The sequence below is a fragment of the Salvia hispanica genome, chromosome 6 (genome assembly GCF_023119035.1).
Source record: "Salvia hispanica cultivar TCC Black 2014 chromosome 6, UniMelb_Shisp_WGS_1.0, whole genome shotgun sequence".
In the NCBI taxonomy this organism is placed as follows: domain Eukaryota; kingdom Viridiplantae; phylum Streptophyta; class Magnoliopsida; order Lamiales; family Lamiaceae; genus Salvia; species Salvia hispanica.
Window position 1 is genome coordinate 40,645,376 of NC_062970.1, and position 15,817 is coordinate 40,661,192.

At 32.9% G+C, this 15,817-nt stretch overlaps 2 protein-coding genes and 1 non-coding gene across 3 annotated transcripts; 1 reads left to right on the forward strand and 2 right to left on the reverse strand.

Moving 5' to 3' along the window:
• The first annotated feature begins 2,694 nt into the window (after positions 1–2,694).
• TRNAG-GCC lies at positions 2,695–2,765 on the forward strand. The gene has a single exon. It is a non-coding gene; the product is annotated as a tRNA-Gly (tRNA).
• Positions 2,766–7,045: 4,280 nt separating this feature from the next.
• Positions 7,046–8,503, reverse strand: LOC125196063 (AT-hook motif nuclear-localized protein 20-like). The gene has a single exon (XM_048094425.1). It carries the CDS (start codon positions 8,074–8,076, stop codon positions 7,258–7,260), a length of 819 nt encoding a protein of 272 aa, XP_047950382.1. The 5' UTR covers positions 8,077–8,503; the 3' UTR covers positions 7,046–7,257.
• Positions 8,504–11,932: 3,429 nt separating this feature from the next.
• LOC125196064 (bet1-like SNARE 1-2) lies at positions 11,933–14,659 on the reverse strand. Its single transcript, XM_048094426.1, has 7 exons — positions 14,539–14,659; positions 14,419–14,462; positions 13,539–13,695; positions 12,898–12,954; positions 12,744–12,803; positions 12,560–12,645; positions 11,933–12,339 (listed from the first exon to the last, which is right to left on the reverse strand). Exons 2-7 carry the CDS (start codon positions 14,430–14,432, stop codon positions 12,312–12,314), a joined length of 402 nt encoding a protein of 133 aa, XP_047950383.1. The 5' UTR covers positions 14,433–14,462; positions 14,539–14,659; the 3' UTR covers positions 11,933–12,311.
• Between the last annotated feature and the right edge of the window lie 1,158 nt (positions 14,660–15,817).

The following is a 15,817-nucleotide window of genomic DNA, read 5'->3' on the forward strand; positions in this document are numbered from 1 at the left end:
CTAAAGATGACTATCTTTTCAAGGCATAATATTACTTTGAGTAGTTTATGGATTATTTTACTTCAAATAAAAGTGAGAGGTTCATCTATCTATTCTTTTTAACCTTTTCATTTCTTGCAAATGCATGGAGAAAAGGGATTATGTCTAGGAGCTCTGCATTTAACTTTTTAAATACTTTATTACAGAAATCTATAAAAAAAAGGTGGATATGATAAGTGAAAATTGGAAAGTTTCATTTGCAAGTTGGCATTCAGAAAATAATACTAGTGCCACTACTACTAATAAATGAACTGACAAACAAAATTATTGAGCATATTCATTTGAAGATGAATTTCTATAATGGATTGTTGGTTAGGCAACTATAGTCCTACATGAGTTTAATACTATAATAAATTTTAATCTTATAAAATGCAGATACCACTTACTATAAATATCGTGTTCCATGCCCACTATTTTTCATAATTTTAATTAGTGAGGGCCACCTTTATTGGAGAAAGTTAATTATACTTGAAAATGAATGCAAATGGAGTAGTTTTTTTATTGATTCATACTATTAGACACCTATTTCGCTTGCATCGTGATCAATACCCGAGACTTAGGTCAGATAAATATTAAAATAAACCAAGAGGGAAATATATATTCTACAAATAATATGGTGATGGTTACAATGCCCTACAATTAAATATTGCTACTTGAAAATGAAATTAGGTACACGAACAAAAGCTACAAACTTGTAAAGTGAACTCCATCATTACTATTTTTTATAATTACTTTACTTAAATAAAATTTAATTGAGCCTAGATTCTACGAGGATTGAATAATTAACCCATTTTCAGAGTATCTTTTTCCAGTCAAAAAGTTGACTGAACTACGTCATTTTGGGGGCCTGCATAAATATGCCTCTCTTTTTTTTCTGCTTTATCATTCTATATTATTTTATCATGGAGTACTGCTAAAATAAGTACTACTACTAGTATATCGAAAAAAAAAACATAATTAGAACTTAGAAGAGTGAAAGATCGACATATATAAAAACCATTTTAATAGTTCGGAAAATAGAAACCCGTGATAAAAAAAAATTGATGGAACTGAAAATAAACAAGTAAATAGGACACTCTAATTTGGAATGGTATGATCGATCTATAAACCTTAAAAAAGGTTTTTTAATGTTTCCTATATTTTCTTGAATTTTTGTGTAGTTTTATATTACAATCAATTTTTACCACAAAATGTTAGTGTCCATACAGAAAAAGAGACAATGGTATAAATTTTATTGGGCCTGGAATATAATATAACCTCATTAGGTCCAATCTTCAATAATGGGCTATAATATTTGAAAATAAGAAAGTGTAATCCATATTCCAAAATAATGTACTACTCCTTAGTGAGCATGTTAAAATTGGGCTAATGAGTTTCTCTCAAACAGAAATTGGGTTCTGTAAATTTCACAATTTTCAAATTGTCGAGTCTATAATCTAACGAATCATGTTATTTAAATCTAACACACTAGCAAAATGTTAGAATCACGTAAGTCTAATATGTCAAATTGGGGATACAAAAACTCTTTTAACCAGAGAGATGTAATGTGTTACTATAAATTATCACACCATTTCTTAGATATAATATTAGTATCTTTTATCCAAAAGAAAAATAGGCTGCCCGAAATTAATCATAACATGTCACAGTGCCATGGTATCATTTGTATTCGATATTTGAATAAAATAAAAAAAAACCGTTACCTAAATGATCTTCTATTTCATTGCTGAGCAGTTCAAAACAGAAACAACAATAGAAAAAAAAATAACGAAAGAAAGTATACTTACGTAAATAGATGTATATTTTTATTTATTAAACATAAAGCAAGAAGTAATTAGTTTTTATAACACTACAAAATCCAAATTATTTACTTGGGTTCAATTATACAGTAATTTCCAAGAAACGATTCTTGGCGCACTCACATTTACTAAATTATCCAAATTAGATTAGTTGTCAATTGTCATTATCTAATGAATAAGATGCCAAAAACAATAAAAGATGCAGCGGCCATTAGTCAAACAACATCGAAAATAAATTAGTGGTTAATTGTTTTATAATGACTACTATTACTAATCCCCAGCCACAAATTAGGATGTGACCCATTTTCCGTCCGCACCCTTTCTGTATAGCACAAAAAGGAATCCAATCTGATTTGATTTGAATCATACATATGTGTGTGAGTCAAGATTTGTTGAGCACACTCATATATTTGTCGCCTCTGCTAGATAAATTACTAATGTAAAAAATGAGTAATATTTAAGTGTACTAGAAACATACACATGAACATTCCTTGAACTGGTTATATTTCGAGAGCATAGTAGAGTCGGGTAATATTATGACACTCTATTGTTTTATAATATAGGGGATTAAACGATCTAATTCTAGATTATGTATTAGTATATTATAATAAGTCATAGCCACCTTCTCCAATTAAAATAATCTCACAATTTAAATCTTTATGAATTGTCATAGAATAATTAGTTATAGCAACTGAACAACACCTGAATCTTTGAATTCAATCTAGTGAGACACGCATAAACTCACATGATTTAATGCATAAGAAATAATTTTACATTTCCTAAATAATATAGTATCACAAGAATTTAATGAACTTTTATAAATTATGAATATAAATAAACTTATAGTAGCAAATATGTAGCACCAGTGGTCTAGTGGTAGAATAGTACCCTGCCACGGTACAGACCCGGGTTCGATTCCCGGCTGGTGCAAAAAGTTTTAATTTTGATCCTTAATATGCATTTATATTTCCTAATGTGAAAAGAAGACCACAAAATCTGGTTAAGCACTAGCAAAGAAGTTAGATTATCATCTATTTGCTTTCCAAGTTTTTCAGATGGATAGCTAAAGATTGTAGTCTCGAAGGGAGCATCCTCAGGATTGAAAAGGTAGTAGTATTAAATTTTGTTGTAATGTCTCTTATTAAATAAAAAAACAGATACAGTGAAAAATAAATATAGCTGATAGCATTATTTTGATTAATTTAAATAATTACCGGTCATACGATCAGACGAACTTTTTAGTTAGTAGCAGTCTGCTTAATTTTTAATTACCACTAGCACCGTAATCACCTCAATTAGTGGACTATTACAACGAAACTGATTAATTATTGCACAAAATTATTTATATAATCCTTTCTTTAAAACGAAACTAATGGTGTGAACATAGATTAATACATCTGAAGTTTCTTAAGTCTAGAAATTGACTTTTGAATTAAAACAGATAGAGTTTTATTAGTCTAACAACCAGTCAAAAATTTAATCTTGAAAATGTAAAAACCCATATTTTAAATTCAACCAATTCTTTATATTAAGCGCGTTTACACCGTACATCATCGATTAATTAATTAGTTAATCATTTATTTTATATTCATTACACAAACAATATATACCATACATATTGTAATCAAAATATGTAATTATGCTCAAAAGTTCCAGATAAAAAGTACTAGTAATTACACAAAATTAATTCGTAGTCACAATTCTTATCATAATCGCTTCATTAACTAAATATTCACCTCAAGGGCTCAAACAACTATTTAATGAAACCCCAAAAGCATATTATGAAATATGAATTATTGATTCAGTCAAAATCATCGATTACAATATATGAAGAATATTATATGTACATATATATCACATTACATAATATTATATGTAACGTCAAATCAAATGTAAAGAAATTGTGATATGGGATGTAATAATAAAAAATTAGACACTATAAATTCAACGATCAGTACTGGATTGAAGCAAACAAAAGTGAATCATCGGTAGGTTTAGGGTTTATATTCATTTGATTACATAAAATGACATGTACTCAACGATAAAGACATTGTACCTTTCCCATCATCACTTATAATAGTATATTAATAAGGGTCGACCTAAAACAAATCCCAAAATTATATTTCTAGGGTTAATAATAAATAGTTGCAGAAACTAGTCCCCACAATTATATATAATTATAATATTTCACAAAACTAGCCCCCCAGATAAATTAAAGAATTGTATATATCTACTATACAAATAATTATTGTTACGGCGTTAATGGGTGGCCTATATTTCATTAAATTTTAAAATAAAAAAAGTGTAGTGCATCCTACTTTCAAAATGATGATGTTAGACTTCTTGGCTATTTAGTGTTTCAAAAGGTTGGAATTGCAAATTGTGACAATTGGAAAGCCAGATGTGTGCAAAAGTGAGAATCAAACTTTCTTTTTTATATGTGATTTGGTCCTATATTTTGATTAATTTAATCCGAAATTTGAGTAATTATTGACCCTAATTGGCCCATTTCACTGGACTTTAGTGAATCGGAGTATAGTGCCCAAGTTGCTAATTAATATTTTTTATTACACTTAATTAAGCACTAACACGTGAATTCATGTGAAGAGGGCCCTTCTCTGTCATCCTAGTCACCTCTCTTTTATTATATTTATCTTTTTGTTTATTTAAATAGTTGAACTAAGATAAAGTTTATTTTTTTAAAAAAAATTATCAAAAAAACATGAACTTTGTCAAATTTTAGTTTATCTTGCATCTTTAAAAATCATTTGGAAAAAGATGAACGTTTGAATTTATTCGCAATTATATATTGTACGACGAAATAATTTGATCGCATAGGTATATTGTTGATGTTTTTAACATAAAAATATTTTATTTATGAATAGATAATATCGCATAACTCTTCTAGTAAGATTTCGGTGTCTGATCAATTAATAATACAGTGTTGCACAAAACTTGCAAACATATCTAAACTTCATAATTTTTGAACACCTATTCGATGGCTTGGAGACCTCCATCATTGAATACTTAAGTTAAACAAGAATGTGTCGTTAGAGATTGAGTCAAGTTGTGTCTTTGGGGAATGTCTAATTCGAGATGCTGAGGGAATTTGGAGGCGCGGGTCTGTTGCCAATATTGGGGTATGTTCTATTTTGACTGTAGCGATTACTTTGGTGGTTTGTCTCTCGCCTACATTTGGTAAAGGCTTTAGATATCTGAAAGAAATAAGTGGAAAGTGATAGTTCTGTTGAAGTGTTTATGATTTGAGCGTATTGAGGTTTCTATTAATTGTCGATCCATATAGTAGAGCATGGTTTACTATGCGAATATGATTATGCTATGGTTGAGCATGTGCACAAGGAAATTTTGCTATGCTAAGAAATTTTGAGAATATTACATGTAAAGAAATTTTGAGAATTTTAAAGGGGTGTATATGAGGAGACATGGAAGAAAATGTAGTATTAGAATATGAAATGGAACTTTTTTCTTTTTTAAGTTGTCTCATAAAAATGTAGTATTAGAATATGAAATGGAACTTTTTTCTTTTTTAAGTTATCTCATAAAAAATGAAACGTTTCCTGAAATAGAAACAACATCATTTCTATTTTTTCATCTCTCTTATTTTATTCTCTTTTCATTAATTCACAAAACAACACTACATAAAATCTCGTGCTGAAAAATAAACATTTTATTTCTAATGGGACGAAGGGTGTATTTGTGAAAGAAATTTCAAATTTGAGGAGTGGCACTTGCCTTCCTAGTGATAAAGTGGCTCAACCATTGAGAGGCGCCTCAATTTATGTGCAATAATAGTTGGATTGTATCCGCATAGATTATGTGCTTTCTATATGCGTTAACGACTTACTTTGCCCGCTTTCTTTACCAACAAAATTGGTGCAAGTATTGAGTGAGATAATGAATTTCATGAATATAGTAACTAATAAAAATCGATTATTTTTTATAGACGAAACCAAACCAAGCTAACATTTTTGTTTGATACGACCTAAGCTAATATTTCACACGTACACACACATGCGCATTATATTCGATGAGTTTAGAATACAGATATTGGATTTTAGAAATATCCTTATATGGAAATCATTCGTTTTATAATATTGGATTAATCAGTGTTATTTCATGTATATAGCTGTATAGGGAGTAACCAAAAAGGATAGAAATCTTAACTAACTCTATATGTTGGATTCAAGTGGCTTATATATTTGGCACTAATTGGATTAAAAAAATTAAATCACGATTTTGGATTATTTACTCATTGTTGAGAAAATGTATAAATGTGCATGCCCTAAAAATGAAAAGATGTATCGAGCCATACAATAACGCAATATACATATAAATATGAACAGATTAGTTTAACTTAATTTGTGATTAGTGACAGGGCTATGGCATAATTATCAGCTCTCATAACAATCTAAAAGTGTAAAGCAAAAGGCCTCCAAATTGTGAATATTATATACTCATATACACATCATATTAGTACTATTATCCGAGGCTTAGATATTTGAAGGCAAAGATTTTTATATGAATGATCTTTTTTATATACAAATATTGTTCATGATGAGTAATTAATTCCTCAATTGAGGAGCCAAAGTTTCATAGTATAATATTATAATTACAACAACTATATCACAACGAATCCAGACACACATCACGAAGCAATAATGCAATATATATTAGTAATGCTCAAGTGATTTCAAACCAAAAATTACTTGTTTAAGACATTCTCTTGTGTTTAGGGCAGCAAAAATTCAATTAAGGAAACATACAACAATCCAAGATCCATATGGTTTGTTAATAAATTAATCAGAAACAATATTTCTCAATGTTGCAAAGTAAATTTCTGCTAATGTTCATGCATAGATTTAATTAATGTTTTCACTTCTGCAGTCAGGCCACTTGGTAATCGTCTGTGAAATCTAGGTCAAAAAAGACAAAGCAAACAGGCAAAGAGCATTCAAGTTGCTCATCAATTCATTTAAAATAACTCATTGTATTATTAAAGAGTGTCTCAACACTATCTCCCCATTATTTTATAACTTCTTTAGATCTTGAAATATATCTATTATTATTATACCAGTTACATACCACCAGAATCATATAATGGCAAATGCTTTCTTTTCAAAATCATCAAATGGATTGTCCCAAAAAACTAATCATCAAATGGATAAATTATAATAACAGATCAAAAGCAATAAAAAAATTAACAACATTTCTTCTATTGCAAACATGATTTTATTTATTATTCCAAACTGAAGTAGTCTAATATACAGAAATCAAAGGAAATATTTAACTACACAACCCTCTAATGCATACATATTTATATATAATAATAATCCTCTTCAAACATTCATTCTTCATCAAAGGAAATTGGTTTGTTTTTCTTGAGAAATTTTACCTCAATCTCTCAATATGAAGGTCTTGGATGAGCCCAATTTGCATATGCATCATGATTCAAATGCCCTCCATTTGCCAATAAATTTGGTGTCAAATTATAAATTGGCAAATTTGATGGATCAGCCATCCCATGATGGGGCTGCTGACCCATCCCCGGGGGCGAATCCCCGCCCCCGCCCGCCCCCTGGGCGGCCGACCCGCCCGCCTCCTCCTCCTCCTCGAGCGGCAGCCTCTCGTAGGTCGCGTTAGCGAACGTCGCCGCGACGACCATAACCGGCCCCGCGGCGACGAGGGGGCCCACCACGCTGCCCCCTACCACCTGCCCCTGGCCGCCCGCCAGGTAAACCGTTAAACCGGTCGCCCCGGGCGGGGCCGGTCCGGGCAGGAAGGCCCCGGTTAGAGACAAGATCTCGAACCGGCCCTGCAGGACCACAGCCGCGCTCGGGGCGGCCGGCTGGCGGATGGTGACGTTAGCCACCGATCCGCTGCCACTAAGCACGCAGACGCCGCGCTGGCGTCTGCGCGCAAAGTGGGCGATGCTCTCAGCCACGTCGGTGCCGCTGGCAACCTCCATGACGTGGCTGCGGAGGGCATTAGGGCTGTCCCGGGTCACGAAGATCGGCGGTTTCGGCTTGTTTTTTGAACCGGCCGGTCTTCCTCTGGGCCGGCGCGTGCCCACCTCCACGGCGCCCTCTTTAGGCTCGTCGCCGCCGTCTTTTTCGTCGTCGTCCTCGCCGCGGCTGCTGCTCCCACCGCCTCCGTCTTTGCTCATCAACGATGCCGGTTCGGGCAAACCGGCCTGAACGCCGTCCCACCACCGGTTCGCCATGATTTCTGGTTTAGGTAACAAAAAAAAGGGAAGATCGGTATTTTTTTTCCCTCTAAAACAATAGATCGATAGATCTTAATTTGATAAAATCGGAATCAAATCAAGATTAATGACTATGAAATAAGTCAAGAAAATTAGGTACAAGTTTGTGGAATCACGCAAAGATTAAAAATATACGAAATCCGAGGATTAAATTAAACATGAGAAAATTGAAAAGAAGGAGAAAAAGTTGCACAGAAGGAGAAGAAGTGAGAATAAAGAAGAGAGAGATTTGAGAAAACTAATGGTATAAAATAGTTATTTTTAAGAGATGAAATACAAAGAGGTGCAATTGCAAAACACTGAAAAATATAAAAACAAAGGGATGATGTCTTTTCCAATGTTTTGATATGTTGAGTTATTGTTTAGGTTTGTTCCATATTTTATAGAGCTGTTTGTGTTTGTATACTGTGTATGTATATGTGTATGTAATGGTGTTTGTGAGTGAGTGTGTATATAGAAATTAGGGTTTAGAATGGTGGGGTCACGTGCAAGTTGGCAGGTGGTAAGCACGTCGCTGTCTCATGTTCCAACATATTGGATGGAAGAAGGAACCTCAACATTTTGGTCGCATTTGGATTGATTCAATTATTTGAAAATGACTTTAATTAAATTTCCATAAAAATTAAAACTTAATTAATAGAAAGATGAGTTTGTTCTTATCAATTTATCACAGCCATATGGGGAATGCAACTTACACCTTATTGCAGTTCTATGAAGTACTTTGTTACTTATAAATGCAAACTAGATATTCTTGACTTAGAGAACAATCATGATCAAATTTCTAGTACATGATACCTTTTGCTAATTAGAAGGTTTGATGTTTTGAGATTGGTTCGTGATTGCCTTGAAAAGCATGGTACTCATAATCAAATGAAAACCTAAAAAAGATGAACAAAGATAGTATTTGTTAGAATATGTGATGGCTTTTATTAATTACAGTGTTTAGTTGCTCGAGATTAACTTGTTCTAAGACTTCATGAGATTAAATTGGTCTTAGGTTACTTGAGATTAATTTTTTCAAGAAGGAAATGTCAAAACGTATAAGTCAAGACTAATCCAACGTAACATTGTCCTCATACTTGAGATGGTGGTGTTGGAGACTATCCATGGATCGATACCCAACGGTCTCACCCATTTTGAAAAGACCTAACGTATGGCTATCGAATATGATGTTTTTTTTTTTTTATAAATTAAATGGCTTGTGAATGTGATTGGTGTCTATTGGTGTTTACACTTCCGTAACCATATGATATCTTGTTGGCCTATGGTGCTAATTTACTAGGGCTTATGTTATTGATTCATTTGTTCGATCTGTTGAACTTTGTTGTGATTGCCGTTGTTGTTCGATTTGAGCTTGGTTGTGATTATGTGATTGTTCCCTTTATTCGATATCTTGAGCTTGGTTGTGATTATGTGATTGTTCCATTTATTCGATATCTTGGGCTTGGTTGTGATTGTTGCAATTGTTTGTTCTGTTGAACTTAGTTGTGATTATGTAATTGTGATGTATAATTGTACAAAAATCTAAAGACTTGTGTATTGTCCAAATTTTTTTAATCCTCTCAACTAAAATTTTATTACATACATTTGCCAGTTATACTTTAACATGTCACAGAAAAATTTGAATATCTACATTAGATAATGTCTTAAATACACCACAACTCATTAACTAAATTCGGACAACATGAATATGTGCCTCTTTAATCAAGGTTGCCCTCTATACTTATTATTTAATTTGTTATATGATAAAAAAAATACAGTAACTGTCTATTTAGTATTTACAGCTAGCTGTACCATATGTCCATATTAATTTAAACTTGGATTTTGACATGGCACAAAAAATGAATTAGTGTTTGTGAATTTGTTGATCTAATTACTTAGGTTGCATTTCAATCCTAATCTTGATTGGTCTTAATGGATTTTGACCGGTAAAACAATATTCTCACACAAGTTCATAACATCCCTTTTAGTTTTTATAGTTATTATTTTATCATATAGTAATATATATAGTCTCTCAGGCTACGAAACTACTTGTCCATTTTGCATTTTAGTCTCTATAAAAAAAGTTATTTACTTTGAGTAAATTTACGTCGTAGGAGTACAATTTATTTACTTATAACTGATAGAAATCCATGGGTTTCATCATAAAACCAATTGGTGATAGGAGGAGGGGCCCATGAGACTTATATACTAGTTTCAGTTTTCTTTTAACACCGATGTGAGACAATTATATGTTATATTTTTTGTTTCAATTGCCAACAATAACCCTCAATATTACCTCTTATATACAAATATTATCATCATTGGCCACCACATTTATAATTACTACAACGAAAATAAAACCCTTATCCCACCCCCAACAAACTCAACTAATCGATCACTTTAACTAAAAATGCAGATAAATATATGAAACTTTTAAATCGCCTGCAAGGCTACAAGTAAAATTATTTAAGTCCCACAAAATTTATATAATTATTTAAATTATGAAATTTGGATAAAATTTCGGACAATCCCACAAAATTTGAGAACAAAATATTAAAAATCATGAAGTTTCTTTTTTTTCTTAATTATTTCATTTGTGTACAGAATGGCATGTTTTGATGACACTTAAAAAACATACACATAAAATAATTGAAAAAACAATTAACCATAATAGTCATTTAAGTCATAAAAATTTGGATCAGATTCTAATCAATCCCATAAAATTTGAAAATAACATAGTACTTATTAAGAATCATGAAGTTTGTTTTTTTATTTTCTCGATTATTTCATCCGTATACTAAATAACGTGTTTTGATGATGCTCAAAAAAACATACACCAATGAAATAACTGACAAAAATTAAAATTTCATGATTTATTTCATTTTCAAACAGAACGAAACTAGTCACTACCAATTTTCGTAAATATTTAGTACTCCTGTATTAAAACATGTGCACTATCCAAATGGAAAACTAGCTAGTAGTGACGGGAGGAGCATTATACATTGACTAACCATTAATATTGTAATTTCCGTTTTCTTTTTGTGGAAATAAATGTAATTTTCTTTGTCGTACTTCATTGAACTATTGAGGATTGCGTTTTCATCCTTCCATGTGTCCTCGTAAAGTAATGACTTTTTCATCAGGATTTTCGTTGTGGAAAATTATAGTATAAGTTACAATTCAATGAATATTTAACATGTTATTCAATCCCTTTTCTGGACTTTTACTTCATTATGTTTTGTCATTTCTGTATAATAATGCTATTTACTTATAGAAAAGAAATCATCATAAAACATCACTAAATTAATCGAACATAAAGCCAAGCATAGCGAAATATCTATTGAAAAGGCTCAAATCCAATGCAACGACAAAAACAGAAGCAAAATAGCTTCAAAAAAAGATATATTTAATTTATAAATATAATTACTACTAGATACTTTTGTGGTGTGTCATTGTTTGATTATGTAAAAGTGGTGAAATGATCGAAATTTTAGAATTGAAAAACAACGCCCAAATACAATGGAGACAATGAGTGGAAACTCTCTCATCCATTAAATATGACTTTTCCATTAAATCCGACACCAGCCGCATTCCAACAACATAGAGCGCCACAATTCTTTATTCAACTTCCACTAATTTTAATAAACTACCACCTAAATTTAGCTTTTTATTCACCCAAAATTCTTCTCAATCTTGTTACAAATAGTGAGACAATTCTTCTCAATCTTGTCACTGATAAAATTACGAATGTGCGAACAAAATATGATTTTCAATGGGATATTGACACGTCTACAAGTTTTGGTGATAACCTTCAATATTGATATAGCAGGAATTACCAAGAAAAATAATATAATGTGCTAGCATTGGATCCTAAGATGGTAATAATATGATTAACAGGAAATAGTAACACTGTGTATTAGTTGTATATAGTAATGGAGAATAGGAACGAGGAGGGTGAAAAGAATATATTTACACGAGCCAGTGACTAAAATAGTAGCTATGATGCTGCTGTACCAAAAAAGCTATGTTCTAAAATCGTATGGTAACGGTAACATGTGGTTCGGTGGATGGAGCTTCGAGATCAGAATTGCCAATACCTGTCCTTAGGCATGATTCCGTAGCTTCAGTAATTATGTACTCTGGATTCCTCGTTTGGAGTATTATCACAAAGAGAACACCGCAGAACATTTGTACGACATCACAATCCCGGATTAACTATACAGGTAATACAGGAGAATCCTGCAAAACAAAGGAGTGATCAGCTTCAAGCAGCACCCATCTTGCTAATCCTTTGATCCATCGTTTTTTTATAGCATGTGGCAGAATCCAATGACTTATGAAGGTGTTTGGAGAAAGTGACAATGTGTACAGTAGAACCTAAGGGAACTAAAGGAATTGTTTTCTTGAAAATTATACTGCATGGTGAAAGAAATGGTAGATTCAAGAGATAGATGCTCACCTAATTCCATAATACAGCACAAAGAAAGAAATCACAAAATATCCTGCAAGTTTGCAGATTGTCTTATTCGATTTCTTTTCAAACACCTAGAGAAGATAATGAAACCATACTTCAGTATAGCTAAACATAAAAAGGAATGAATGATTAAGAAAAATAAACAACTACAAGGATCTATTAAGCCTACCATTTTAAAACGATCCATTGTTCCTGACATGATTCCTCTTGATGCATCCATCTCATTGCCCTTATTAGTTAAAAAAGGGAACCAATAAGATAAGAACAATTTTACAACAAGAAAGTGTTCAAATCTTCCTTAATACATCCATGAACTTACATACCATCCTATCTAGCATACGGTTGTGAGTCTCCACCTCCTCATGTATGTCTCCAGTCAACTGCCACAAGCGCCAGTAAAGAGATAATAATGTTAATCAGATACCCCATACCAGATATACAACCCAAACATTCCATGTAACCCTACTGCTAAGCTGGATTGTTAGTTTAACTTTTATAGTTAGCAATAAGAGTTTATTAGCTGAAGAAACTTCGAGTAGCATACAGACATAACAAACATGTAGGTTATGAATAAAATAGCTTATAATTTTCGACAGTAGTACTAATTAAGAATCCCCATGGACGACCACAGGTACAGAGCATAGCTGGATAAATAAGATCTTTTCAACTGTTCAACACATTTTCAGCTGGCTATAGAAGATTAACAATTGCATGTGATAAGATAATGCAATTAGAATACCATCAATTGATAATGGTCCAGTTTTCCAAGCCAAAATGCAACAGCTTTTACAAGATTTGATGCTCAACGTGAAGATTGGATCCATAATCTCTTGAATTCAGTTCAATTTCCAACACACTGGTGTCAAAATGTGCACAATGAAAATGATGACAATATAGCAACACCACCACCAAGTAACATACATAAGCATACTAATAACAAGTCATTTAGGAAGGTGGTTCTCACTCGTTTCAGGAAGCTGACTCTATCGTGCAAACTATCCACAGTTTTCTCATTGTCATGATCATCCATGCCACTTGAATATGATGAAGAGGTCCTGAGTCCACCCGCTTCAAGGGCGTCCATGTTATCAAAAAGTGCAGACCTCGAGCCTCTATGGTCCCTGTGCGATTATAACTTCATGAGAATTCAACAGTACCAAAAATTGCATCATATAAGTCAATCTTTTCATTTGTTTTATTGCACAAGCATGCCTGACAGGCATCAAAACCACATTGCAAACAAAGATCCCATTGGATTGGATCTTCTGCTCCAAATTAGAGATGGAAGACCAGACAAGTAACTGTGTGCCCATCCTCATGTCACGCCTACGGAATTAGCTCAGAAGCTAATCAATAATTATTCTATAAGATACTTACTGGCATCATCTAGGTCACACGATTACCAAATTCAGCTATGTTAACTGTATTGTACTCATGTTAGCCTACCTCCTACATAATTTCAGTTTCACATAAAACATGAGTTACTTGCATACATAGTAAATCATTTCAAAAGCCTTAATCCAACTGCTCTCATTTCTGATTTATTCAAATTCAAAAACGTCTAGCAATTACAAGCATAGCAAAACAAATGGGAATCGCAATGCATGGGTTAATGATTTGGAAATCAGGAATAGTCCATAAACAACGCTTCACTCTTTTCAGAAAAAACCTAAACAACTACAACACCTAGATTCCAATTGCATCATGTCAGTGGTTTAAAAACTGCACAATCAAATCTACAGATGTAATGAATTCTAGGTATTGGTATCCAAAAACTAGATTTTAATTGAAAATGATTGTGAATGCATAACTAAACACAAATTGATCCAGATAATAACACTGACCTTCTGTAACTCATGATAACAGGATCGAATAACAGCAAATCGCGCTGCGTGAGAACAAGGAATGGAGAAATTTAGTGTAATCTGCAGATCGAATGAAATTTAGCAGTGAAATCGACAAACCTCTGCTTCACAAAATTTTGAATCATGGAATGAGTTGTACGCTACGGAGCATTGCACCCAATAGTTTTGACTTCATTGCTTTTATTTGGGAGAGTACAATTCTCTATAGCACGGTCTCTACGGCTTATCCTACTGCAATTATATACAGTTCCAGTTGAAGTTGTTTTCCTTTCTTCTTTTAAGGTAAGAAAATGCTAGTAATTCTTATTCCCTCTGTCCATCTCAAGTGAACTTTCTATTTTCTAAGCACTGCTATAAAGTTCTTTTTAATGAATTATTTGGGATGAAAATAAAATAGTCATTGAATTGATTAGATGTTAAAATCTAGATAATTCCTATTCATTTGTAAATCTAATAGTTTACTGCTCTAAGTCAGAGAGACATAAGATACACTACTAAAGAAACACAAAAATTACTCAATGATGAAAAAAGATTGAGTGTAACGTCAACCTAAACTCAGACATACATGAAAAAAACAGTGTCAGTGTTTGATTTTATGTTATAAAAAAACCATTAAATCATAACGTAACATTGTACTAAGGGCCCATTCGTTGATCATTAATAGGGCAAGAAATGGATCAAATCATGCGAAATGTGTCAGTTCGGTGTTGACTAAATATATATGCATGGCCCTAGTTTTGACATGCGGCCCGCACTGTGCAGCTTGACTTTGGACGGAAATAATTCAGGCGTAGCACATGGTTTTGTATTTCTTGTCCGCTACAGTGCATCAGATTTGATGTCGAAATGACTAGATGGCCCTTCAGCTTTTTGGGGTTTCCCACCATTTACACAGTAGAGTTCATTTAACGTTTCAAAATTGTGTGGCATCTTTCTCTCACTTCTCCCTTCTTCCCAAACACTGCTACAGACATTTGTTCAAACATCCCACCTACTTCCAACATTGTGATTCCGTATAACATTGTGAAGAGCGGTAGACTTCATTTTTGGGGTAATAATTGTACCATATGTGCCTTTTTTCCAAAGCTTTAGTCGATCTGATGTGTTTGTTTTCAGATCCGGATACCACAGCTGCTTAGTGGAGGTGTTGTGCTCTCTGTCGGGAAGATTTTTAGAAGGTAAGCCCTACGCGTCACATTCTAACAAATACAATATTTTAACTGCAATTTCTAGCAAATTGTTTCTCATTAAATTAGCATCTCTGTTATCCATCGTCTTGTACGTCATCCAGGTGTGTGTGTTGTTCTGTGGGCCGTTTGATTTTGCCATAGATGCGAAAATCCGGTACTACTAATGGAATGCGGAAACCTACAACAAA